This window comes from Crinia signifera, chromosome 2, assembly GCF_055691185.1.
Source record: "Crinia signifera chromosome 2, ASM5569118v1, whole genome shotgun sequence".
Lineage (NCBI taxonomy): Eukaryota > Metazoa > Chordata > Amphibia > Anura > Myobatrachidae > Crinia > Crinia signifera.
Genome location: NC_139218.1, coordinates 337,648,870 through 337,675,335, shown reverse-complemented (window position 1 = coordinate 337,675,335; position 26,466 = coordinate 337,648,870). Strand labels below are relative to the sequence as shown.

The following is a 26,466-nucleotide window of genomic DNA, read 5'->3' as shown; positions in this document are numbered from 1 at the left end:
GACATGGACACAGTTTTAAGTGCACTGCGTCCCCTCACGTGGCTCGCTGTGCTCGGCACACTGTTTTATTCTCCCACCACGCCCTAGTGGATGGTAGGTCATGAAATGCCGCCTGTCGGCACATGTTGGCTCAAAAAACAGTGAAAAACCCCATGTTGACCTTTTGACTGTCGACCTAGACCATGTCAATCTAATGCTTGCATTGACCTAACCACCTGTTGACCTTGTGCCATGTCAACCTAGACACCTGTCGACCATCCAGTATGTCGACCTAGTGGTGTCGACCTAATGACTGTCGACCATCTTTAGGTCGACCAACTGACCGTATCCCTTAGCATTTTATATGTAGTTGTAAGTTATGTAAGTGCATGTACAGTAGGCCCAGGCTTTGTACACATTCCCAGACTTTAGCTGTACGACAGGCAGATCAGAAGCAGCTAGATGGGGGAATGTTTGCACTTAGTCTAGTATAAAATACACAGAATTATGTCTTTGTGAGCTTTGTATTAAATAAGCAGACAGGGAAATAAATGAACAAACCTAATGATGTAGACTTCATTTGTAATTGTCTGAGCCCCTTTTTTCCAGAACACAAATAGCTTTAATTAGTTCTTGATTAATAATGAAAATAAACAATAAAAACTGTGTTTGTATTCTCTACGGCAAATACAGGATTGCCTGCTTAATTAAAGGATGTATTTCAAATTGTGTTTTATTTAGTAAAGATCGAGGATACCAAACAGTGGCAAAAATAGCTAATAGAATGAGGAGCAGCATGTCCCCCAAGACGCCTCAGGAAAATTTAGACAATGCAAATCACCCTGTGTTAAAATCATGTCTCCATTCCTTTTTTAGCACTAAAGGTGCCCATACACTAGTAAGATTTATCATCAGATCTGGCTGGTTAGAACAAAAACATGGTTATGGATGAGTGACAGTTTGTCAGTTTTCCAGCATTTCCAAGCAAATGGTCAACTGTCATTTGCTCTCATCCATAACCATGTTTTTGTTCCAACCAGCCAGATCTGAAGATAAATCTGCGTGTGTATGGCCACCTTTAGCCCTTTGAGTGCCAAGATCTCTGTGAGAGATGGGCAATATATCCACAAAAATTGCCAGCGTCGCTCACATTTGTTATATAAATTCAAATAAAAATTCTGTAAAAAAAAAGATTATATTTCCTAAACCAGGTAAATATTACAGGTCATTATGATGAATACAAATGTTTGCTTGGCAATTTTCACATCTTGGCACTCAAAGGGTTAAGATTCATACACACTAGGCGATATTGTTCACAGCATCGCTCAGAAAGGGCTTAGTGACGTTGTTCACAATATCGCCTAGTGTGTACACTCCATATAGTTAACAATGTATGCCCCCGTGCGTCGTTAACGACCCCCTCTCTCGTCTGAACATGTTTAGATGAGGAAGTACCTCATTAACAAGTCCTCCTTAAGGAAGCCCTCATTGATGACGGCCATGCTGCATGACCCTCACCCCGCCGTTACTAACAGCCCCATCATCGGGCGAGTGTGTATGCATTTGCCGATGCTGGCCCCCCGCCGGGTCCCTACTACCGCCAATATTGGTGTAAATCAGATAATGTGTATGGGGCTTAACCCCTTCCCTGGCACTCCTGAGAATTTTCCGGGCTATGCGCCAGTGCACAGAATGGCAAACCCGGAAAATCCTCGGGAGTGCCACTGTCTGCGCTCCCTTCTTCCAGGCAGCGCCGCTGAGCGCTGATCGGCTCCTGCTGCTCGGCCCTGCCTCCTTCCCCCCTTGCTGTGTGTGGCGTGACCTTGCTAAGGTCAGGCAGCGGCTGATCTAGTATGTGGCGCTGCCTGGCCCCTGGAAACACAGTGTTTTTTGGGGGTTTTTTAGGGAGCGCTCACAAAAAAAACTTGCCCAGTGGGGAGCGCTAAATGTACTAAAGTTTTAAAACTTAAAAGAGGTGATGTTGCCCATAACAACCAATCAGATTCTGTCTATTATTTTCAAGGATGCTATAGCGAAATGATAGCCGGAGTGTAAATGGTTACTATGAGCAATATCACCTCTATTCAATCTTTAGTAAATATACCCCTTATACCTTTCCAGGCCGTAGTTATACCTTATAACCTTACCAGGCAGCTTTAAAGCAAAAGACATGTGCAGGTCATTCGCTATCGTTCTTGTTTTTCAATGTACTTTAAAACAAAGCTGTTTGGAAGCGCGCAGCAATTGCTGATGTCTGTGCCTCTTGTTTTGTAATCTGCTCTGTTATTTTCCAAAACACTTTCAGGCCAGTCCTCATAGCAGAGACTGATTGTGCTACATCTCCCTATTTAATAAGATAATGTTCTCCGACACGGCTACCGCTGTTTAGCAGAAGGCGTCTGTTTTCCGGACTGCCGCTACACTGCTGATGTGAGCACGCCTGCTGGAATTCTTGCCTTCGGGGCTGTGCTGTGTTTTCACATTGCCTTGTAAATTGCAGAGAGAAAAGAACAATCCAGCACATCTATTTCCACATGGGCTGCTGTGTATTGTTTAGTTTTTCCATCAGTATTTTTAAACATCATAAATGTTCTAGTACTGCAGTAATGTTATTGCACTAATCGTCTGATACTTTTTATCCCGAGAGCCTCAACTGCAGTGATGAGGCAGAATTTGTAGTTCTTGTTATTGGAACAATAAAAAAATCTCTGTCATGGTAATTTCATAAAAAAAAAAAAAAGAATTAACCCATGGAGCAGCGGGGGCGGGGCCATACTCACCTGGCTGATGCAGCATGTACTTTGTGACACTGATCTTTATGTGTTCATGCAGGAATATTCTAAGTAATCCCATGGACTCATGAGTGGACCACTTTCTTTTTTTTTTTTTTTTTAATATTCTTTTTATTGAAATTTTCTGGCAGTTACATACATTCACTTCGACAAAACAGTACATTACAATATGACAAATTCTTCTAACATACCACAAACATAATATAGTGCAGCATAAGGATATTCTCAATCGAATCCATTGAAACACCAGGACTAATGTAATAAGCAGACCAGTATGTCCTGCAGCAACCACAATATCAAATCAATTTCCTTTATATCATACACTGGCCGTTACGTGCAAACATGCTTCCAGAAGCTAGATTCCAATTGGTTAATCATTAATTAACTCAGCTAAGTTCGTCCTCCTCTCCCCGCCCCTAACCCCCCCCCCCAAAAAAAAAAAAAAAAAAAAAAAAAAATCCTAACTACCCTGTGTGTAAGCGTGTCCGCATTGAAGCAGAGCTAAAATTTCCCATTATTTATAAACAGTTATATGGTTCTTCTCTTCATAATTAGAAGAGTTTCCTTTAGTGTACTAGTGAACTACCCCAACCCGCCTTCCCCCCTCCCGTCCCCATTACCAAGCAATAGTGTATGACCTAGATTATCTAGGAATTTACTAAACTTACTTTGACCCGTTTAACATTCATATTAAAGTTTTTCCTATTTAAAGTGTTTTAACGTGTACTAGGGCGTCTTTTCCCCCTATTTTTAATTATGTGAGGTATGTTGGAGTGAAAATTCCAACCTCAAAAAAAAAAAAAAAAACAAAAAAAAAAAATAAAAAAAAAAAAAAACCTAAGGACCGATAGAAGAGGAAGAAGAAAAAAAGAAAAAAAAAAAAATCTGAGATTAGAACCTAGCTAGTATAGTATTTTGAATAATACCACCTCTCCCATATATCGTAGAATTTATCTACAGCATTCCTGGAAGAGTACACGTAACGCTCGTGCAACATGTTTGAATTGACCAGGGCAATCCATTCCTGGACTCCTGGGCTTTCTCTCGCCATCCACCTACGGGCGATACTGACCTTTGCTATTGCACATAAGTTTATCAACAGCTGTCGGAAACCCGATGGTACAGAGCGCGGCCATACCCCTAGAATAATTGAGGGCGAAGGTCCTCAGCCTCCTAGCCAATACTCGTAAGTACCCCACCAACATCCTGCCAAAACTTCTGTACTTCACAACATTCCCATAATAAATGCCAAAACCCACAACTGATATTGTGACACTTCGGGCACCGACTACAGTAATCCTGTGAGAATCTTGAAATCCTATCAGGTGTAAGATAAATACGATAGAGGATATTTAGCTGAACTTGTTGGATTCTCACAGAATCAGTAGACATGCGAGGGGCCTCTAACGCTACTCTCCATTCTTCACTATCAATCTCTGGGATATTTACCAACCATTTGTTAATCAATCCATCTCCATTGTCTATTTGTGTACTAATCATAAGAAATTTATACCATTTAGAAAGAGTTTTTCTATTCCCTATAGTTTTCACAAATTTTTTCAGAGGGGATTCGGCCAACACAATTTGTTTCATACGACTTTCTTGCGCTAAGGCACTTCTCAGCTGCAGATACCTATAAAACATATGTTTAGGAAGTGCAAATTCCAACTGCAGCTGAGAAAAGGGCTTCAACACATTCCCCTCAAAGACCTGACCCACAGCATTAACTCCATAGTGCTCCCATAATCTCCCTCCCTGGTTTGCGTTTAAACTGGAAAGCTGGGTCATGGAGAAAATATATGTATCCGGATCTATACCGTCAAACCCCATTCTCTTACACGCCCATTGCCAAATAACCCGCAATTCTTGCATGAATGGGGGAACTTTGTGGTGGCCTCCCTGCTTTAGAACAACCTGTAACGGGGAATGGTTGGGAAAAATATTGGCAACATACTTTCCAAGTTCTGCGGAATACTCATTTCCGCTTATCCAGGTTACAAGATGCGTTAACTGCGCTGCGTAATAGTATATTTTAAAATTGGGCATAGCAAACCCCCCCTCACTTCTTTCTCTACACAAAAACGACATTCTAATTCTCGGAGTTTTGTTTTTCCAAACATACGATGAAATCACTTGGCGAATTTTACTAAATGTTATTTCTTTTATTAGGATGGGAGAATGAGTAAATATATACAGAAGTTTAGGAAGTATTACCATTTTTATTAAGTTAACCCGTCCCAGAGTAGTTAATGGGAGATGTTGCCAGTTTTTGCATCTAATTTTACAATCTTCAATTATAGGGTCCAGATTATGCGCAATATAGTCAGCTGGATTACTTGAGACCACTATCCCTAAATATTTAAACTTATCCACCACTGGAGGACACAACTCACAGTCAGGCCCATTTTGATTTGCTATCCCAGTTATTAACAGCTGAGATTTACCATAGTTAATGGTCAAACCAGAATACCGACCGAACTCCCGTATATCTCCTATAACCTGGGGTAGCTGACCTATATAGTCGTTCATGCCGACCAATAAATCATCTGCATATAGCGAAATAATATTGCTAATGGGACTCCGGCTCTCACCCGTTAGGCCCAGTAGCAATCGCAATTTACATGCCATTGGCTCTATGGCGAGCGCAAATAATAAGGGAGAAAGTGGACACCCTTGACGGGTGCCCCTAGACAATGGGAACAGTTCGGACATATAACCGTTGACCAAGACTCTGGCTTTAGGAGATTGGTATAACCTAAATATCCAGTTTATATATCTGGGGCCTATCCCGTATGCGGATAGGACTAGCCTCAGATACGGCCATTCGACCGAATCGAACGCTTTATTGGCGTCGAATGATGCAATAGCAACCGGAGTGCCTAGGATATCTGCCATTTGTAAATACATAAAAAGTCTACGAAGGCTTATTGCCGTAGACTTACCGCACATAAACCCGACCTGATCTGGGTGAATTATCTTTCCGATCACGGCATTTAGTCTGGTGACCAGAATTTTAGCAAAAATCTTTGCATCTGTCGTGATCAGAGAGATAGGACGGTACGAGTCTACTATTGATGGGTCTTTATCATTTTTTGGGATGACACTGATGATTGCCTCTGTCATTGAGCTCGCGAAGCCACCCCCCTGGTCCATTTCACGAAAGTAAAATAATAATTTGGGGGCAAAAATCTCTTCGAATTTTTTGTAAAATTCCGCAGGGATTCCATCTACTCCCGGGGCCTTACCAGTCGGAAGGGATTTAATAGCTGCCACTACCTCCTCAATAGATATCGGGGCATCGAGCATCTCGCTGTCATCACTAGAAAGGACTGGTAGGTCAATACCCTGAAGATAATTTTTAATCTCTTCATTGCCATGCGTATTTTTGGTAGCATACACCTCTCTAAAATGTGCACAGAATGCCGCTGCAATATCCGGTGCATTAGTGGCCACCCTTCCCGTGTCTAATCTTATTTTTGTGACTATACATGATGGTCTGTCCAATTTTGACAGATATGCCATATATTTACTGGCTTTGTCTGTGTTCATATAGAACTTGTGAGAGTCATTTAACATTTTATGGGTCATCATGGTCTGTAGATGTTCTACCCATGCTCGCTGGGCATCTACCCATTCCTTTCTAGAGGTCTCGGTATCTTCTCTCAAATATTTCTGTTCCTTAACTGTCAACTCATCTTCTAATAGCACGGCAGCTTCACGATACCTCCGCTTGGCTTGCGCAATCTTTTTTACACAGATCCCACGTATGTAGGCCTTTGAGGCATCCCAAACCATCGAGGGCTCGGCGGAACCAGCATTTGTCCCGAAAAAGCCGTCGACCATTGAGTGCACCTCCTCTATATCGTTGAATTGCGACAGCCAAGTGGGGTGAAGTCTCCAGAGTCTAACACCAGTGCTGACCGCTGTCTTAATCTGCAACAGCACTGGGGAGTGGTCCGAAATTCCCCGGGCCAGATAGTCAATCGAGGCTATATTCATGAGAGCATTTCTAGACACAAAAATATTGTCAATCCTTGAGAACGCATTGTGTGGAGGGGAATAAAATGAATATTGTTTCACATTAGGGTGCGTCTCACGCCATGCATCCCACCAGTCAAATTCAGTTATAAATTCAGCCAGTTTTGTTTGGCGACCATCACTATGTCCCCTTCTACTCCATCTGTCTAAGTTAACGTCCATCACGGCATTAAAATCTCCCAGGCAAATAACAATACTATCTGGACATACAGCTGCGAAGTTGATCGCCAGTCGTAATACCTCTAACGAGAAGGGAGGGGGTATATATATGGCCAGAATACAATATCGAATTTCCTCAATTCGCCCATCTAAGAAAACAAATCGGCCCCTTGGGTCGATATTACTCGCTAGCAGTTCAAAAGCAACATTCTTTTTAATTATAACAGTGACACCCCGAGATGATGAGGAAAATTGCGAATGAAAGGTTCTACCAATCCAGGGCCGCCTTAATGCTAATATTTTATCCCCATAAAGATGGGTTTCTTGAAGGCAGATTATATTAGCGGTAGATATCCTGCATTGGTTAAGGACCAAGGATCGCTTGATTTTCTCGTTCATACCTCTAACATTCCATGTCAAAAATCCTACCATATGTAATCATATATATATTTTACCAGCCAGACACACTGGTCCTGCAAAAACTGACTATACCTGTCCTCGCTTTTCTGAATTCGATGATCATAAATAAGCATATTCGATTTACCAACAGCCTGCACTACATACATAAACCCCACACTATCCCCCCCCGACAAAGATAGGACTTACAACACTAAACATTATCCCCCCCACCCGCACCCTCCCTGTATTACCTCCCCGATCAGGTATACCTTTACTCTTACCCCCCCTAGTAGTAGGACTAATTACTTATTAGCCACCTTTCTAGCGCGTGCCTGACCCTCTGGTTTATACCTGACCAAACATTATATCCCTCCCCCACCCCCCATCCCCCCCCCCCATCCGATACCCAATACTCTGGTGTTTTACCATTGCCCGATATCATGTAGACATGTTTACATAACATTATTTCATAAACACTACGACAGATAAACAGTCAATCGGCATTACAGTGCCGGATAAGATATCTTTTCGTTCCAAGGACACACAAAATTCCCCAGGGATGAAGGTAATTTCCCAAGTAACAGAGACAGTCTACTACATATGAGAGAGCTGTCTCCGACTCTGGAAAGTCCTATCAATCCAGGCAGCCGCCTCTTCTGGGGAAAAAAAGAATTTAACTTCATCATTTTGTATCACCCGGAGCTTCACAGGGTACAGCATAGCGTATTTAACATTCAATTACCGCAGCCTTGCTTTAATTTCTCGAAACCCGGCCCTTCCCTTCTGAACATCATATGGAAGATCGGGAAATGCTGCGATTTTTTTCCCATTATATTCTAAGTCCCCCATATTGCGGGCGAGTCTTAAAATATCATCCCTGTCCTTGGATTGAAGCACACGAGCGATTAGAGTCCGATGAGGACCCCCCGGTATTGGTGGCCTTGTTGGAACACGATGCGCCCTTTCAATCGAAAACATGGGTGATAGGGCCTCACTCCCCAAGCTTTTACGAAGCCAGCCCTCAATGAACTTTTCAGGTGAGGTCCCCTCAACCTTCTCCTCAAACCCAACAAAACGAATGTTATTTCTGCGCATTCGCCCCTCCATATCCGAGATTTTAATGCGCATTTCAGATACTTTTTCTGACAACTTCTTAACCTGGGTAGTTAGGGGGTCCACCCTATCCTCAATTTGTGACACCCGAGCTTCCACCTCTGTTACTCTCTGGCGAACCTTTTGCATATCGTCACGTATCAGCATTACGTCCGATTGGACCTTATTCAATTGCTCAGAAAGCCGTAATTCACTGGTACTTATGGCTTCCAGTACTTGTGACAATGTAACTTCATTTGTGACTGAATCAGTGCCAGCTTTAGTAGGGGTGTTCTGGGGGGTAACATTTCGCGAGGCATTGGCCGCCTGAGCCTGCGTTCGAGCATATTTCTCCAGCCTTGCGGCTGCTGCAGACTGACCCGTCTTCCCCATCCGAGCTTGTGAGTTTTTCACCACACACACCCCACGAAGGGATATGCCCTTTATATTAGTCACACTCTCTGTGAAACTTTAGATATACAGTCCCGTACCAGTCAATTTTTGGTGTGCGTGGACTTATAAAACACAACGCAAAGCACAATTATGCCTTACTCCACTGAACACAGGCACTCAATGTAATGAAAAAGTCTTGAGACACAGCCTGTTCTCAATAAATCAGTCACACTACGTTTGCCACAAGAAAAGCCAGTAATACTTGCTGTTTTTTATTGTAAGAAGGCTTCCACTTATCCATCCATCATCCTGAAGCGTGGGCTCTCTGCCGTCACAGGCACGGTGCCTTTCTCTGCCACCTTATCGTCTTTCACTCCAGTGCCAGAGCTTCCCCTATGGAGGCGTCTGCTGCCGCAGCACACTGCGCATCCACTGCCCCGACTGGAATGGCGCAGCCACCTCTCCTCTCCCAGGTACAGGGGGATGTATCCCTCTCACTGCAGCAAGCGTCCCTGTGGTCACCACCGGCTACTTGGCCGATACACGTGTCTGTCAGCCCACCGAGCGACTGGAAGGCTGAGTGAGTCTCCACCGGCGTCCGCCCAACGGCTATTTCGCAGGATCACCTGCCGTGCGATTGTGCGGGTGGGAGATGCAGATGGGAGAAGGGCTTTCTGCCGGCGGCTGTGTTACACAGACTCCGCTGCTCGGCGTCCACCACAACACGCTGGATTTCTTATACTCCGGGCACCGGGCTCCAGGCGCCGATCTCTGACGTCACTGGCTTTATCCTCGCGGTATGTGGGCGCACTGCGAGCCGCTAGTTATACTCGAGGCTCTGTGCGCTTCAACCTACAATCGCCTGGGACCCGGCTTCTGCAGCTCGTTCAGTCGGGCATCAGGTAGAGGGAGGGGGGGGAGAAGGGAGCATAGGATTCCCGGCTGGTAGTCAAACACACCAGAGGGTCAGAGCAACCTCCCTCACGTGCACGCCGTCGCCGAGTGGACCACTTTCTAATGATATGGATGGGACATGTAGGACAGAGAGCATAGTGCCACGTATCTTTGGTTATCATTTATATGTGGCATGAGCGGGGTCAATATGATTTAATTGCATACAGTGGTGGTGTGGCTTGGGCCAGAGCATTCAACCTCACCCCATACGTGATTAACCTGCCGACTGTCGGGACATCATCTGGCACCCCTCCAGGATGGGCGAAGCAGAAGGACTACAGGTCGAGTCTCCCGTATCTGGAGATTTCTTATCCGAAATATTCCAAAAACTGTGTTTTTTTAGAATATTTTGGATTTTGTTTTTGTTCACCCCCGCCCCCTTTTTCATACTTACCAAGTCCTCGATGTCCACGGCGACCTTCAGGATCTTCTGAACCCCTGGATATTACAGGCTGTGTTTGACAAATGATAGAAGCTGGTTGGCTGGTACTTATAACTCCATCCAGGGCTTACTACAGAGACCCCATAGTCATTTAGAAGTTGTGCGTCCTGTGTAAATTTGACCACAAAAGAAAAAAACTGCAATTTTGAAAAACAAAAAAATCTTTCCCACTAATTGGAAAATATGAACAGCTGTTAGGAGTCCTCCCAAAATGCAGCAAGGGGCAACTTCTGAATCTGCTACAGCGGAATTACCACTGACATTATAATGACCTTTAAATAAAAGGATGTGTGATACATTGTTTTACATGTTCGTAAATATTGTTATATGTGAAATTAATTGATAACATATGAAAACTGATGAAGAGTCTATTATGCTGTTTATTTTTCCTTTGACCTTCATTAAAACCAAAATTCATAATCAAACTGTTTTTACTCTAAAATAAACAAAAATGAACAGCGGACACAACTGAAAAATTATATTTAAAACGTTGGTAAACTTTAAAGTTCTGGAAACGAGGATGGGTTTTGTGTCCATATTTTGAGACTACCCCACATTGCGCTGTTAAATAAACTTAGGGTGGGATGCTGGCGTTAACAATTCTGACACTGGTATCCCGACTACTGCCAGGAGTCTGGCACCCGAATCCTGACAATAATGAGGATACTGGCACTGGAATCCCGACTTCCCGGATGCAAATTAAGTACAGTATGCGGGAAGGTTAGGGATAAACTGGGGAAGGGGGGTTAGGTTTAGGCACTAGGGGAGAAATTTAGGGTTAGGCTGGGGGGGGGGGGGGAATTAGGTTTAGTTAGGCTGAGGGGCAGGGGAGTGAGGTTTAGGTAGCAGGGTACAGGGGTTATGTTAGGCATTAATGGGGAAGGTTGGGGGTTAGGCTTGCGAGGAGGGAGAGCTATTGGGGGCAGGGGAAATACCCTCCATTGGGATACCGGCTTTGGCATTCTGAAGGCTGGAAACACCACCGCTGGTCATACGCATGTATTTCCTTGGAATTGATTCTAAAATGGTTGAATGAATAAGATCTTAGTTGTAGGATAGGAAAAAGAGGGTGGTCGTACATGTGGTATTCAAAGCAGAGAAATGTTACCAGTGGTGTTCCTCAAGAATTGTGCTTGGCCCAATGGTATTTCATATCTTTATTTGTGGCATTTCAGATGGTATTGAAGAGAACATACTGTATGCTTTTATGCAGATGACACAAAGGCATGTAACATGGTAGACACACCAGGAGGGTTAAAACAAATCATGGATCTCTGCCCACTTTAAGTCTCTTAAGGCTTAGTACATAGAGCCAAAAGATCTGCGTTAATAGAACATATAGAACACAACAGAAGTGATCCCAGGAGGGTGGGCAAGCCTCCTGCATGTCCCCAGCCTCCCCTGCATCTTCCTCCCCCACCAGTATAATCCTGCATGTGCATGTGGAGGGGTGGAGCTAAAATCACACACTTTGTGTTATTTTAGCCCCATCATCTCCTCCTACACGGCGATTCGCCAGATTATTTTTTTTTTTTTTGTGGGGTCTGTGCTTGATGATGTAGGACTCTGTCCCCACCCCGCTGATGGCAGCTGAAAGTCTCTTCTCCCGGAAAGGAGACATTAAATGTTTATGTAACAGTTGTCCCAGGAGAGGAACAGTTCCATTATTTGTTACACAGAGATCAGGCTGATTTGTCCATATGTAGACAATTGCTTTAATGTGCATTATTCAGCGCTTCATTGTGGTTTTAAGAATTTGTAGAATTTGTTCTTTTCATGTAGCTAGGAATCTACCCAATACTATTTGTTCTATTATTCACAGGGAGTCTACAGTTTTGTAACCTGGTATTTATACTTACATTGATATTTATATACTCATTTACGGTAAAAGTATACAGTGTATGCTGTTTTCATTTATCCATGATTATTATATGTGTCCCCCTGATACATTTATTTCTGCTGCTTTCTATTACATTACAGTTTTGTGATGTCAGTTCTGCAGTGAGTTGTTTTTTGGAACGTTCTATTTACTAGTGCAATTGTGCTAGGCCTGGCTGGTTTATTCTGTGAACTGCACTGTGTAGGTATTTAAGGAACATTTAGTTTTGCTGGTGTGGATTAGCTTCCTGATGTGCTTTCCCTTCTAGGAACGGAGAGATTTCAACATACAGTATTCGTAAATGCCTTGAAAACCTTTATTCCCATTTTACTAACGTTTGCAGTGCAAGTAGATAGGGTTTTACATGTATGTTAGCAAGAACGTAGATATCAAGATACCAGTTTTACATGATTTATGTGCCTGATATAAGAGATGCCAGAAATATGTATATAAAGTAGCATATAGGTAACAAAATACATAAATCTGATTTTCATTAACCCTAGAATGCTCACAGTTTATCATTGCAATGTAAAAACCTTTTCACACCAAGGACCTGATTCAGACCTGTACTGCATATATTTGCAACCCAGTGAGCAGATTAATGCCCCCCGCTAAACGCCCTACAACCCCCCTGCCGACCGAATTCGCCCACTAGCATGCGAGTGGATGTGTGCCCCTACACAACCACCGCCATGTGGCCGCATGGAGGAAAAATCATTTGATGATCGCTCACCATCAATTTTTTTTTTCTCCGTTCGTGGATACAAGTAAGCCTATACTTACTTTTGTCCTGGACAGAGATGGCCGAAAAGGGGCGGGCGGCTGATCCTGTCCCCTTTTCGCCCATCTCTGAGCTATCTCCAAGCAGACATTGACATGCATCTGCAGGGTTCCACCCCCTTCCTTCTTACTATAGAGTGAGTGGGCCGGCGAGTGTGAAACTCCCAAAGCCATTCACCCCTGGTGTTTGCGCATGCGCATATTCGCTCATGCGCATGCACAAACCCTGACCATTGGACAAGCTCTTACCCAGGATGTAGCCAGAGCAAGCGGGTTGTGTTTCCCGGAATTTCAAGACAAGGGTCATTCACGGGACAGATCCGGTCCGGCTGCAATGTGAATGCCATGTTACATCAGCCCCACCTGCAGTGCACATGGTTTTGTCCATTAGAGAGTGATTGTGCCTTTCCGAGTGAATCAGAATAACCCCCATAGTCCGGATCTCCCAAGGATATCTGATTCGAGTCCCGCATTTTGGAAATCAGATTATAAATCTGAATTTCAGGTTTTGGATTGCAGTTACAAACCAAACAGAAATCTGAATCCCAACCAAAACCCCTTAAGGGTGCTTTTGCAAAACCAAAACAATTAGGATCGAATTGGAAACATAATAAAAAAAACACAGTGGTCTGTGTGCATCTTGCTTGGAACCCTGCTTCAAATCGTGTTCAAAATCCCAGATTGGACATGGGACTTTGGCTTGAAACCAGTATAATATATACAGTAAACTTCCCTCTCTATAACATGGAGGGTCATATAGGCTTGAGGTTGGCCAACGATGCCTAATTTGTGTGCACCTCCAGGTGAATGAAGCCAGTCCTATGCCATATAGATGAATGCCTAGGGCTCCATTGCATCAGGGGAGTGCCCAACAGACACAGCGGCCTTCCCCTACATTGTTTAAGGGGCCGGAGCTAAAACCTTGCCTAGGGCAGCAATTTGGTTGGCTCCCAGGTTCTCTCAGGAGCAGGTTCATTGATAATTATTCTGTAAGATCGTTAAACTGATACATTTTAGCACAGTGGCTGTAAACGAGCACTTCATGTCAGTGTCATACTAGCCTCTGTCCTAGTCGACAGTTAATCTAAAGAATTTCCTATTCATTTATGAGATAGAGAGGAAGGGACATCCTGTTATTGCTGATTTCTTCAATAATGTCTTTGTGCATGACTGGTCTATCATTATGCGTTACATGACACTCATTCTGGGAACAGGTCCCGTAGCTGTCACATACATATCCTTCATGCTGGTCTATAATGTATATGTTCTTATTGCTGTTGTCAGACACTGAAGACGGATGCATGTGCAAATATAACATTTTGGTTACAATGAGTGTCGGAGACACTGGCATATTGTACCACTTCACATAACGCTCAGCCATTACCCTGCGGGCAGTACCACCTTTGTAGTTATAATGTATGCATGATGTAAAATGACATAACTTTATTTATTGCGGTGGGATATTTCTGTTGCTCGGCACAGCAAGTCTGTCCCCTGGCTGATATAGCAGCCATGTCATAATCACAGGTACCATCTATTCAATTAGTTGCAAGCTGAAAGCGTAAAAAGGGAAAATCAATTTCTGAACGGCTGGTGGCTCAGGGCAAGGACATAGTGAAGGAGACAACGTGCAGGGAAAACATATGAAGCTGCGCAGCATGTTCATAAGCCCAGTAACTATTGTGAGGGGGCCGGCCCATACCCTCGGACTGTTTGTTCTCTATGATGAGTATTTATTATCTGCCATCTCCGCTTTATGTCACACATAAAATATCTCTTCCTTGAAAAATAGTGTCGCAGAAATAAAGAACGAGGGCATCTCCTAAAATTGTTTTCCAGTCTGTTCAGCCTGACAATTGCTTCGTTCTGCGTTGTTACAAATGAGATTTTTTATTTACTTTTAATTTGTGTCACATGACCAGATTTAGTAACTCACATATACATCTTAGACACAAGACTAATCATATTATGACTAGGACACAGAGCAAAGACACGTCACCTGCCGTCTTACATTATGACACAACATTTGCATTTACTAAAAGGTTCTAAATAGGATAGAAGTTTTTACATTAATCTCTCGGAACCATAGGCATAGGTTGCCTTGATTGTGGTTCAATTGATGTTGTAGCTTGCAAGTGATTTTAAAGTGGACATTTGGGCCTGCGTAAGTGGCAACCTTAAGCACCATTTGATTTACAGTTCAGGGGTTTACCTTATCTGTCTGTTATTACCCAGTTTTGTTCCATTACAGTTGTTCCAATTGTAAAGCCCAACCTAATAGGTTGCAATATATAAGAAACTGTTGTTATTATTATTATTATTATTATTATTATTATTATTATTATTATAACAACAATAATTATAATGTTTAGAACAGTCACCTCTTCCAAGATCTATTTGGCTCAGATTTCTTTTAATATGTTAGAGTTCAGAATCAGTGTGGTCCTCTGAAGGGGTAGTACCTGAAGTACCTGTCTCTCCCCCTTTTGCACCTGTTGACTGATCTCATCAGTTCTGATATTACCTAATTGCTCAGGTTATTAAAGGTTAAAAGACAGACAAGACCCCCATTTTGGATGCTTTTGTTATATATTATAAAAAGAAATCCTAACCTTCCCCAATCTTCATTCACTCTTACAAAGAGATCCCCTTCCTCAAGGAATCCCAAGAGGATTTAGTAAAACATAAGGGAGGTAGGAACATCCATAACTGCATTTGTTTTACCCGATATATCTCAACTGAACAATCAAGTTAAGTTCTACAAAAAAAAAATGGCAAATAAATTTACTGCCGCACTTCAATCTTGGTTCACAATGACCAAACAAATTTAATCTACGGAAGAAAAGCAAAGTATAACACAAGGCAAGCTATTGACCTCATTCATAGGATCAATTCTCAGAATTCTCCAGCAATAATATTATCTTTAGACACCGAAAAAGACTTCTGTACAATTTCTTAGCAGTTTATGATTCACACATAAAGAAACATTTCAGGATAACTGGAAATGTCATCATGGAAATTCACGCTCTCTATTCATGTTCTTCATTTAGATTCCAGAGAGCATAATGGCAGTGGTCTCTCAGACTCTAATCATAAGAAATGTAACTAGTAAGGATGTTTTTTTTTTTTACCCATTATATTTGCCTCCGTAATAGAACATTAAACAGCATCGGTCAGCTTCTTTATATATATAAAGGAGGCTTTTTATTGCCAAGTATATTTTATTTAAAAGTATGAATATATATATATATATATATATATATATATATATATGCAGGGAAGGAATAAGACCAAGAAGAAGTCACATAGACGAAACGCGTCGGGTATCTGACCTCCTACCTTCTCAAAAAAGATAAGCGTTCTTTATTGAATTTGCTGCTATTACTATTCTACCTTTTATCCATTGTATTTTGTATTTTTTATATTCCATCCCCCCCCCCTTTTTTTATATATAAAAACCTCTTTTTTATATATTTTTTTATGTATCCTTGACTCCCTAAAAATTTTAAGCTTGTCATCCTAGCAGACCGCCCCCCTCTGGTCGCTTTTGTATATTTGTCTTATATTGTTATAATAAAAAAATTTTATATATATTTTTATATACTATTTATTACTTTTCACAACACTTAGTCGCCAAGGTCTTATTCCTTCCCTGCACATTTTTCTATAAGTATTATACCGGTACTTTGTCATTTTAAGACGGGCTGACACCCTATATAAATAAGGGAATATTGTTGTTTTTTGTATATATTTATTTAAGCATAAAGTGGCGCCACTCATCCAAGGTTAACATATATATATATATATATATATATATATATATATATATATATATATATATATATATATATATATGGAGATGTAGGGGGGATGGCGGCACTCGCAACAAATCACACAAGGCAGGGTTTTACCAACGTTTCGTGGCTATCGATGCCACTTTATCAAGGTGCCTACTGCTGCGTTTGTTGAAGTTCCGCCACACTTGCTACTATATATATATATATATATATATATATATATATATATATATATATATATATATATATATATATATATATATATAGAACACATCTTGGTTATAATATCTAGGCTTATATTTACTAAAGCTATTTTGTGAGAAATCCTTTGCAAACAAATAAATAAATAATCTAAGTATCTCTTACTGTAGATTTAACAAGGAGAGACTGTAGGTTTACACTGGGAAGCTATCCAAGTTGGATTTACCAAGCTCTGTTCTAAAGATGGTGTTTGTCCATAATAGTCTACTACTATATCGACCTAGGAAGCAAAGTGATAGACATATCTATCACTTGCTTCTAGGCATTTGCAGTGACAGACCTATTTCAAAGACTATCCCAGCCCCCACCTTTGATAGGATTTTCATGACCGCATTGCCACATGTGGCAAAACTTTCTTACCATGAGTGCATTTGATATGCAATTGTCGGTAGATATTCCCAAAAGTTTACTAAATCAGAAGCTCATATTTTATAAAACAACTTAAAATACTGTTGTTATTACACATTGCAAATTAAGATAAAAAATGTGGAGTCCAGTTATCTTAAAATGAACAAAATAACTTGCCCTTGGGGAATCCCTTGATAGACTGTACACCTTACCAGGTCCTTTCCACCTTATAGTTTTCAGTGTAGATTTGGGAAATCTGTATAGTTTCATCTCAGTCCTCTACTCTTTTACTCTTCTGTACTGTAGTTTGAAATTACTAATTGTCCACGGAAACCTTTTCTAAATTTTACAGATCCTGGATTGAATTTGAAAATAATATCTGTCTATGATTATATTACATTTCACTACCAATGAATGGCCGTACATCACACTTTACACTAGATTATGTGACTACATACAAATTATCATCTGCTGTGGTCACGGGATGCGGTTAATTTCCCGGCGGTCGGAATCCCGGCGTTTAAAATCCCGACGCTGGAATTTCGACCGCCGAAATCCCGAAACTTTCTCCCTCTGTGGGTGTCCACGACACCCATGGAGGGAGAATAAATTAGCATGCCGAGCGTAGTGAGCCCGCAAGTGGGGGGGGGATCCACGCCCCCCCTCCCCCTTGTCGGGATTTCGGCGGTCGGGATTCCAGCGTTGGGATTCCAATCGCCGGGATTCCGTACCGAATCCGTGGTCACCTCCATAGATAAGGTCATTAGCAAAACCACATTCAAAGGGATGTATTTACCAAGATGGGAGGTCTATTAAAGATAGGAAGTTGAGCATAGCAACCAATCAGATCCTACTTCTTATTTATTTAGCACCTTCTAGAAGATAATAGATTGATTGGTTGCCCATAGCAACATCACATCTTCAACAGAACTCCCATTTTAGTAAATAAACTCCAAAGTCTCCCCATTGCATAACTCTTACAAAAAGGAATGAACTCAACTTTTTTCATGGTATCCTGTTAGAATTGGCCCTCAGGAATTAAAACCGATATGCTAGTACTGTAATTGGGAGAAGTACCCCCTCACCACCACCACCAAGCCAGTATCCGCCTAGATGCAACATTTTGTAGCCCTCTCAGATGCTGTGATCATGACCCATTGATCTTTGTGCTACCAACTAAATAAAAGATAAGCAAGTTCCAGAGTGGGGCCTACCAGCCATCAGCTGCCCACTGCAGTGTATGTTTCACGCTCTTGCTTTTACTGTGTTTATTCTCCCACCTATTTAGCCTCCCACTGGAAGTGGGCTCCTGCAGATTAATCAGTAGCAACTGATCTCCTTCTTGGGATCTGCAGGATAAAACAAATACTGGCTTGTGTATAAGTGAGGAACTTGTTGTTTCACCTGTTGTTTCATTTCTCATTTTCGATATTCCGTTTTTAGACAGAAAAACTAATTATTTTCTTTATTTTAAATGATGTCATCCCACAAGCTCCTTTCACAGCAAAATTCATTAATTCCAGGTCTCTTCCCCTGCTGAGAGCTCATTTTCGCATTTCATTTTCTCCTTCACTGGTCTCTTTTATGCCCCAGGATGTCTTAGGTTGGGAAATAAACTCAGGTAAAGTGGAACATCTTTTCGTCTTGACTGTAAAAGCCTTAAGGGCCTTACTATCTCTTCCAGAGCGTCGCTGTAGGTTGCAGAGTCTAATTAATTTTCATGATGCAGAGCTGGTAGATTCCCATCTCAGTAAGTAACCATTCATCTACTGAGGAAAGAGGACAGATGGGACATTAGCGCTGTTTTATGCAAAACACCAGGGAGATGAGTGGACTAATTCCTTTGTTGTGATTTGCTGTGGATTCATGATAACAATAGCGAGTGAAAAACGCTGCCCACTGCTATCTATTTAAATGACTAATTTACAGTTTTTCTAAATGGGATTTCCCCCCATAGGTTTATTTAGAGTGATTTATAAAGGATTACTGGTTAGTTGGTTGACTGCAGAACCATAGTAAGTGTCTACTCTCATCCTAAGGTGTCATGGCTGCACAGTGGTTACTGCTGCGGTCATCTGTTCAAATCCAACCGAGGTGCTACAGTACGTGTATGTACAGTATGGAACTTTTTTAGGGCATTCATTGGTTCAAACTGTCCAAAATATCCAAAATATTTGGCTTATGACTAAACAACCAACCTGGTCTTGTTTAAAAATATAAATCACGACAGAGCATCAGATGTTAAACCATGCAAACATGGAAGAGAACATACAAACTCCAAGTAGGACCCAGGTTGGAATCAAACCGATGAATCCATCGGTGTAAGGCAGAAATGCCAATCATAACTCATAACAACATTTTTTTCTACAATACCATTACCATCAATTAGTACATCAATTGGTACATAGGACTAATAGGACTATGCAATGTTTTCTACTAGTCACTGTAACCTGATTTGAAAGGGAAAATAATTAAAAACTTTTCTTTTGTTTAGTTGTTGTCCATACAGTATTTCATCTGTTTTGGCCTTCTCCTATAAGGATCTTGTCTTATCACGGTTATGTAAAGATACAGGGAAAATAACCTGCTTAGTACTAAACTTTGTCCAGACACAATTTAAGTGATGCACATACCCTGGGTTAGTAAGTGATCGTACTGTAGTGTCACACCTTTCATAACACTGTCAGTCTGTATGTTATACAGCAAGCAAGTAGTGCCATCCATCCTTATATGTAGAGCATAGTCAATTGTAATTATGTTGTCCAAAGGAAAAATTGCCTACTTATCTGATTATTATTCAGCTAAAATATTAATTATAGGATTTATTTGTGCCCAATAAATCAGATTTCATCCAATGTCTGAGGAATGTGGACAGTCTTGCGTTGTTTGCTTCTTGGTGTTTATCACCACTTGTGTATAAATGATGCAGTCAGCATCCTGCCGGTCATAGTACAGACAGTGGCAACACGATTGTCATAGTCCCTACACATTCCAATGTTAAATATTAGGGTTTTGAGTAAGGTAAGTTTGCAGGGGAGGGTAGGTTAAGGTTAGACTGTGATAGAGGGGAGGTTAGGTTAGGCTCCAGGGAACTAAAGGATAGGATTAGGCTGCAGGGGAGAGGAGATTAGGGTTAGGCTGTGACTGAGTTACGTTAGGGTTAGGCTCAAGGGTAGGAAAGATTAGGGAAATGCAGAGGGAGGGTAGGGTTATGCTGCGGGGTGAGAAGCTTAGGGTTACACTGGAGGGGAAGGTAAGGGATAGGCTCCAGGGGGTAAAGGATAGGGTTTAACTGCATTGGAGAGGAGATTGGTGTTAGGCTGTGAGGGAGGTATTTTGGGATTAGGTTCCAACAGAGGAACGATTAGGGTTATGTTGTGGGTGGGGGAGGTAAAGGGTTTGACTTTAGGGGTGGTTTAAGGTTAGAGGGAGGGTATTGATACAGTATATTTCCCCCATAGTTACTTTATTTGCACAAAGGTCTAAAGACTAAGCACAAATTGCTGCAATGCTACATCAGCTGTAAAGGTATAATTGCACAAATAATGAAGTTGCAATGGCGGCCCTGCAGACATACACAATACTATAGCTGGAACAGTTCCATTGCTTCTGTACTAAACTAGATAATCTCTTATTGCTTACCTGTCATCTAAATAATACTTTAACAGAAGGAATACACAAGGATGGTGCATGCTTATGTGAAAAAGAAATAATAAAGTTATATTTGAGCACAGTTTCCCAAGCAGCCACAGCATAGACGGTATTGAGCTGTCTAAGTAACGCTGAATGTCATGGTGTGTGGTGATTAGGCCCAGAACACTAAGGATTAATTTGATCTAAGTACATGCAATAGATTTTATGTGATAAGTGCATGTGCAGATTTGTACAAGGTGAACATTTTCTTGTATTTGTCCTTTACAGACAAATGATTTGCAAGTCAAATGCATATTACGAAAACTGTTGGTGCTCATATATATATACCAATTAGGTTTTCAGACATTGTAATTACCTTTCATGTCTCTGCTTTATCTACAGCCTGAAGTACATGGTGAAACAACTAGAAAATGGAGAGGTCAACATTGTGGAACTGAAAAAGAACTTGGAGTACACAGCCTCGTTGCTGGAAGCAGTATACATTGACGAGACAAGGTGAGCCTTCCACATTAATCACTCGCACATGTCACTGCTTGATATAGACAGTAAACAGTATCTCTGGGAAAGGATGGTGGGCCATTAACTGTACACTTTTCTTAAAGCATCAGTCTTCTTCCTCTTCAGAAGCAATACCGTGTCTGTGACAGGTGACCAGTGGATTTTCTCCCGCTACAATGAGGTTTTTTTTTCCTGACAATTCATGGGATTGGTAGTACAGATGTGTCCTCATAAACTGTTGCTTCAGTTGCAGAGTTCATGGTGATTCAGGTTCTGTGCAACTTGGCTTGCACCTAGCTTCTTTTTCTGTCACATTTGTGTCTTAGATGGAGCAAATTTGCTTCACGAGACTGCGTGATATACAACATTTGTCTTCTGTATCTGTACACTATATATGTATAGGAGCTGCTATGATGCAGCTGCCGTGGCTTACTTCCACCCCAAGTTGTGCTGTCCTTTGTATAAGTCTCAGCCACACACAGGTATACAAGTGTTACATATCAAGTAAATTAGTGTAGTCTCATCACATTTATTCCTAATTTACAAATTCAGATAAAGTAGACTCAAACAAAAGACTCTCACATAATTAACTTGCGTCAAGTGTAGTGTGCCAGGGGTGCCAGATGACTGCCCAACAGTTGGGATTCCGACGGTCAGTATTCCGACATCAGAATCCTGACTGTTTAAATGCCCGACAGTTGAGATCCCGCTGACAGGGTCTATTCTCCCTTATGGGGGCCCACGACCCCCAATAGAGGGAGAATAGAATCTGTGGTGAGCGAACCAAACCACTGAGCTCGCAGCGCAGTGACTGCAGCAAGCCTGCAGCGTGGCGAGCGCAGCAAGCCCGCAAGGGGCTTCTTTGCACTTGCCCCCTGTCGGAGCACCAGCAGTCGGGTTACTGACCGTCGGGATACTGATTGTGGAAAGTGCCATAGCACACCCATGTGCCAGAACATGTATTGAGGCTAGTTGTTTGACAACATATCTGTATATACATTTTTCGACCCATCCCATCTACTAAATGACAGGTTATTTTTATTTGAGTCAAGTTGGAGGTTGTAGGGGTGTCGCTAAGCTTGGTGACACCCAGAGCCAGTGAAATTCCCTAAGCTTACGCCTTCATCTTACACATTTCACAAAGGCTGTGCCATCAAGGGAATTTGCAAGAAGGGGTGGGACTCCCATTTTCACCACTCCAGTGGTCTTGGAGATGTTGGGCTACCTTTAGAGACTGTCTACAGTACTTGCTCCTGAAATGTGACAGGAGCCAAGTGCTGTGCCTAATGTTACAATGCAGCACCCGCTCCTGTCACTGAGCATGAGCCAGCATTTTGGTGTCACCCCTCTGCTGGTGATCCGCTCGCACCCCAATAATTGGACAATCAAAGAAAATAAAAAAAGGAATTCCCTTAGTGAATGAACTAATGCTTATCGAAAATACCATACTAGCAAAGTATAACAATACTTAATATTTAGCACTTTAGTTGTGCAAAAAAAATGTTTATCTTGCTGAGGCTTTATATGTTAGCACATTTTGTGTATAGGTAATGTTTAATTACCTTTGATTTATGATTTGTTGATTCCTTTTTCCCGGCAGCGATCATTCCTATATTCTTTATTTGCAGGCAGATTCTAGACACAGAAGATGAATTGCCAGAAATCCGTTCCGATGCTGTTCCCTCTGAAGTCAGGGATTGGTTGGCCTCCACATTCACACAGCAGACGCGGTCAACGGGTCGACGATCTGAGGAGAAACCCAGATTCCGTAGCATTGTACACGCTGTACAAGCAGGGATCTTCGTGGAAAGGTAGCGTCTTCTCTTTTCTAAGTTTCTTTGTCAAACAATTCACTAAGATACCTATAGTATATCTATGTACCGCATTAATTAATGCACAGTACATGCTTCACAAACATAATGCTCCCCAAATCTAACATCAAATGTATTACTTCACTTGCCAAGTAAAGATACTTCACTTCTTTTGTATAGAGCCAGTCTTCTAACCACCAGCACCATCTTTACCATCTTCACGTATTAGTCTGCCAGCCTACCTCACCTTTGCAAAAGCAAAATCCAACACTCATAGGCATGCGCAGCACATTTTATTAGGGGGTGCACCGTCAAAGGGAGGTGCTTAGCACCACATCTTAAACATGTATAACACTGCCTATTGGGTGTGTCTAACAGTGGCAATTGGGCGTGTCTACCATCATCTATTGGTACTCGCTACAATATAAAACGTCTCTCAGTATAATAATACATGCAAATAAAGTAAAAAACATATATGGATGACATGTAGTGATATGACAATGGTCTGGTACAAGTAACAATGCAAAACACACATAATTGATTGATGGGCGCTTCTTTCAATGGAATACAGGTCTAAAAAGCAAAAGTCTTTGGTAAAAGGTATTGCTGGTAGGGAGGTGTTCGTAAGGGTGGGCACAGCATTAGGGGGTGCCTGTGCACCCATAAGACTCAATGTGCGCACAACTATGCCAACACTATTTGACAAGATAACAAATTATTTTCCTCAAACAAAAGTCTGCAAACCCTTCTACATTTCCAAATCTGATCTTATTGCATTTTTCTCAGTGACAATGAAGTCGGTGCACTCATCTTACTCTAATATCTAATGTACCCTGGGGGGGGTTCACAATTTAAAAAAAAAAAATCAATTATCTTGCAGAACAACTTTCCTTTTTCCTGCAAAATTTCATTGGTCCTGCCATTAAAAACAAACTTATGTACCTTCGCTCCATTTATAACGGATAAAAAGGTAGTTACTGGGCACTTAACTCCCAATAAATATATCAAGGCTAATTGAATAGCCCCCAGGAAATCAATTAGCTGCTGTACATTACCACAACTAATTGAATACCGGCCTTGAGGTTGTAACCTTTAGCACCATTGCTTCGTGATCTACTGTAGATTTTGAACAACAAAATAGTGTTTCCATTGCCTTTAAAAAAGCACCTAAGTAACCACTGTAGAGCTATGAAAGTAGGGTCATTTCTTACCCTGCTGTCCATAAGAGATAGAGGGGGAGATGTCTGAAGCAGTGATAAGGGAGGAGAAGTGATAACATGCCTGGTACTTTATCACCGACCAACCAGCTCCTGACTCTTTAATGCAGGCTGGGTTTAAAAAGGGACATTTAGGAGCTGATTGGCCGGTGATAAAGTACCAGGCACTTTTCACTGCTTCATGCATCTACCCCGGAATTGGATACAGGACCATAAATTACAATGCATACAGGCCAACCCTTTAATATGAATCTACCAATCAGCAGCTTGTATAGAGCTCTCATGTCACATGGGAGTTTTGGCTGTGCAATGTTGCTTGATATACAGTACAGACCTTTAAATAATTGGTTGCTATCAAGTACTTCTCCAATAAGCAAACTTCCATGTACTGTATGCTAATTATGTTAAAGTGAGAAAAGAAGCTGTATTGCTTTAATCAGACTTAAAAAAACAATCAAGAGAATTCCCTTTTTAGCTGTAAACTCATGTTTGTTTGTTTTTTTTTTCTGTGGATGTGACAATGCAAAATATTGTTTCATTAGTTTCCCCATGTTATTTACCAATTATGGTTATAACACAAACTCCCTGAGACGCTGACACATATTGTTGAATTTCTCATGAACCAGAGAGTGTTATTTATGTTGCAGAATGCCAGTGAAATTGAACCACAAAAGAATTGCAAATGTACAGTTCTGTAAAGTGTTTTAGTGTTTTATAAAGTAGTGATTCTGGGTAGATTTATGTAGTTTCTAGAGGTTGCTTTTCTAGCTAAAAGTAGAAAATATATTTCACAATATAATTCTTTGTTCTCTTTCCAGAATGTTTCGAAGAACGTACACAGCCGTTGGCCCAAATTACTCCACAGCTGTTGTTAATAGCTTAAAGGTGTAGTACACGTATCATGTCTTACCAATGTACCTCTCTTACCCGGGGGTTTTATATTCTGTGATTCGGTTTTGTTGCCACCGCCACTATTTTCTGGGAGGTACAACTTGCAACTACAGTACGCCAGTCCCTCCAAAAATTGTAACATGTCCACTTGCGCAGAAATGTATACATACTGGGGATGTAAACATAAAGGGGCTTATGCATACATCCCAACTGTCCCACAATCATAGCAGACAGCGTGTGAATAGAACTAATTGCATGCAGTGTTCACAGTTATAGAGACACACCCATTTATCAATCGCATATGGTTACTGCTTCTGATACAGGTAAGTTGGGACATATAGCAAATTAATAAAAAGAAAAAGGTCATGTTGCACTTCAAGTGGGGCAGACTTAAAATTTACACAGAGATTTAGATGGGAGAGCGACGTGTACAAACTCAAATGTAAATTGTAGGCTACATGCACAACAGCCAGTGTTACCCTGCATGCAAAATAACTTGTCCCAGATAAAAAGTTACTTGTTTTGGGGAATATTGAATTTCGGGCCCAGTTTTTGGGCGAATTGGACTCTATGAAATCCCCATGCTGTTTATTCGCCCAGGTGAAAAATCTAACATGGGTGAAAACTGCGTACATTGTCCAAATTGCTGTGAATACACATGGTTTTGGTGAATTCGCATCTGTTTTTGCCCGTCTTTGCATCCATTTTAGCCCATGCCAATATGCCCCCCCACTCAAAAAGTGAAATAGCATGGTCGAAAATGTACTCAAAAACCCATGATTGAACACTGATGGGCAAATCTTTGCCGTTTTTTTTCAGCTGGTGAAAAACTTGGCCAAGATTGAATACGCCCATTTATGTGATTGACTTCCAATTCAGACTCAGCCAAGTCGTCTCATTTATAAGAAAAGTCTGATAAGATTTCCGATAGGAATTACCAGTTCTTTTAAATATCATTCCAAGCTTATACAAATTTTCAGATGGACATCTTACTGACACTTGTTTAGTGTTTCTCCAGAAGTAAAAACATACAGTAGAGCTTCATATAAAATACATACATAAGCATGGAAGATAAAGATACG

At 41.4% G+C, this 26,466-nt stretch overlaps 1 protein-coding gene across 6 annotated transcripts in view; it reads left to right on the top strand.

Moving 5' to 3' along the window:
• Nucleotides 1-26,466, top strand: part of PDE1B (phosphodiesterase 1B) — a 307,280-nt gene that overhangs the window by 218,373 nt on the left and 62,441 nt on the right. For all 6 annotated transcript variants that reach the window (XM_083169525.1, XM_083169526.1, XM_083169528.1 and 3 more), the window contains 3 exons: nucleotides 21,349-21,462; nucleotides 23,094-23,276; nucleotides 25,312-25,378. In XM_083169525.1, the coding sequence (XP_083025651.1) occupies nucleotides 21,349-21,462; nucleotides 23,094-23,276; nucleotides 25,312-25,378 (364 nt within the window). The remainder of the gene's footprint in view (nucleotides 1-21,348; nucleotides 21,463-23,093; nucleotides 23,277-25,311; nucleotides 25,379-26,466) is intronic.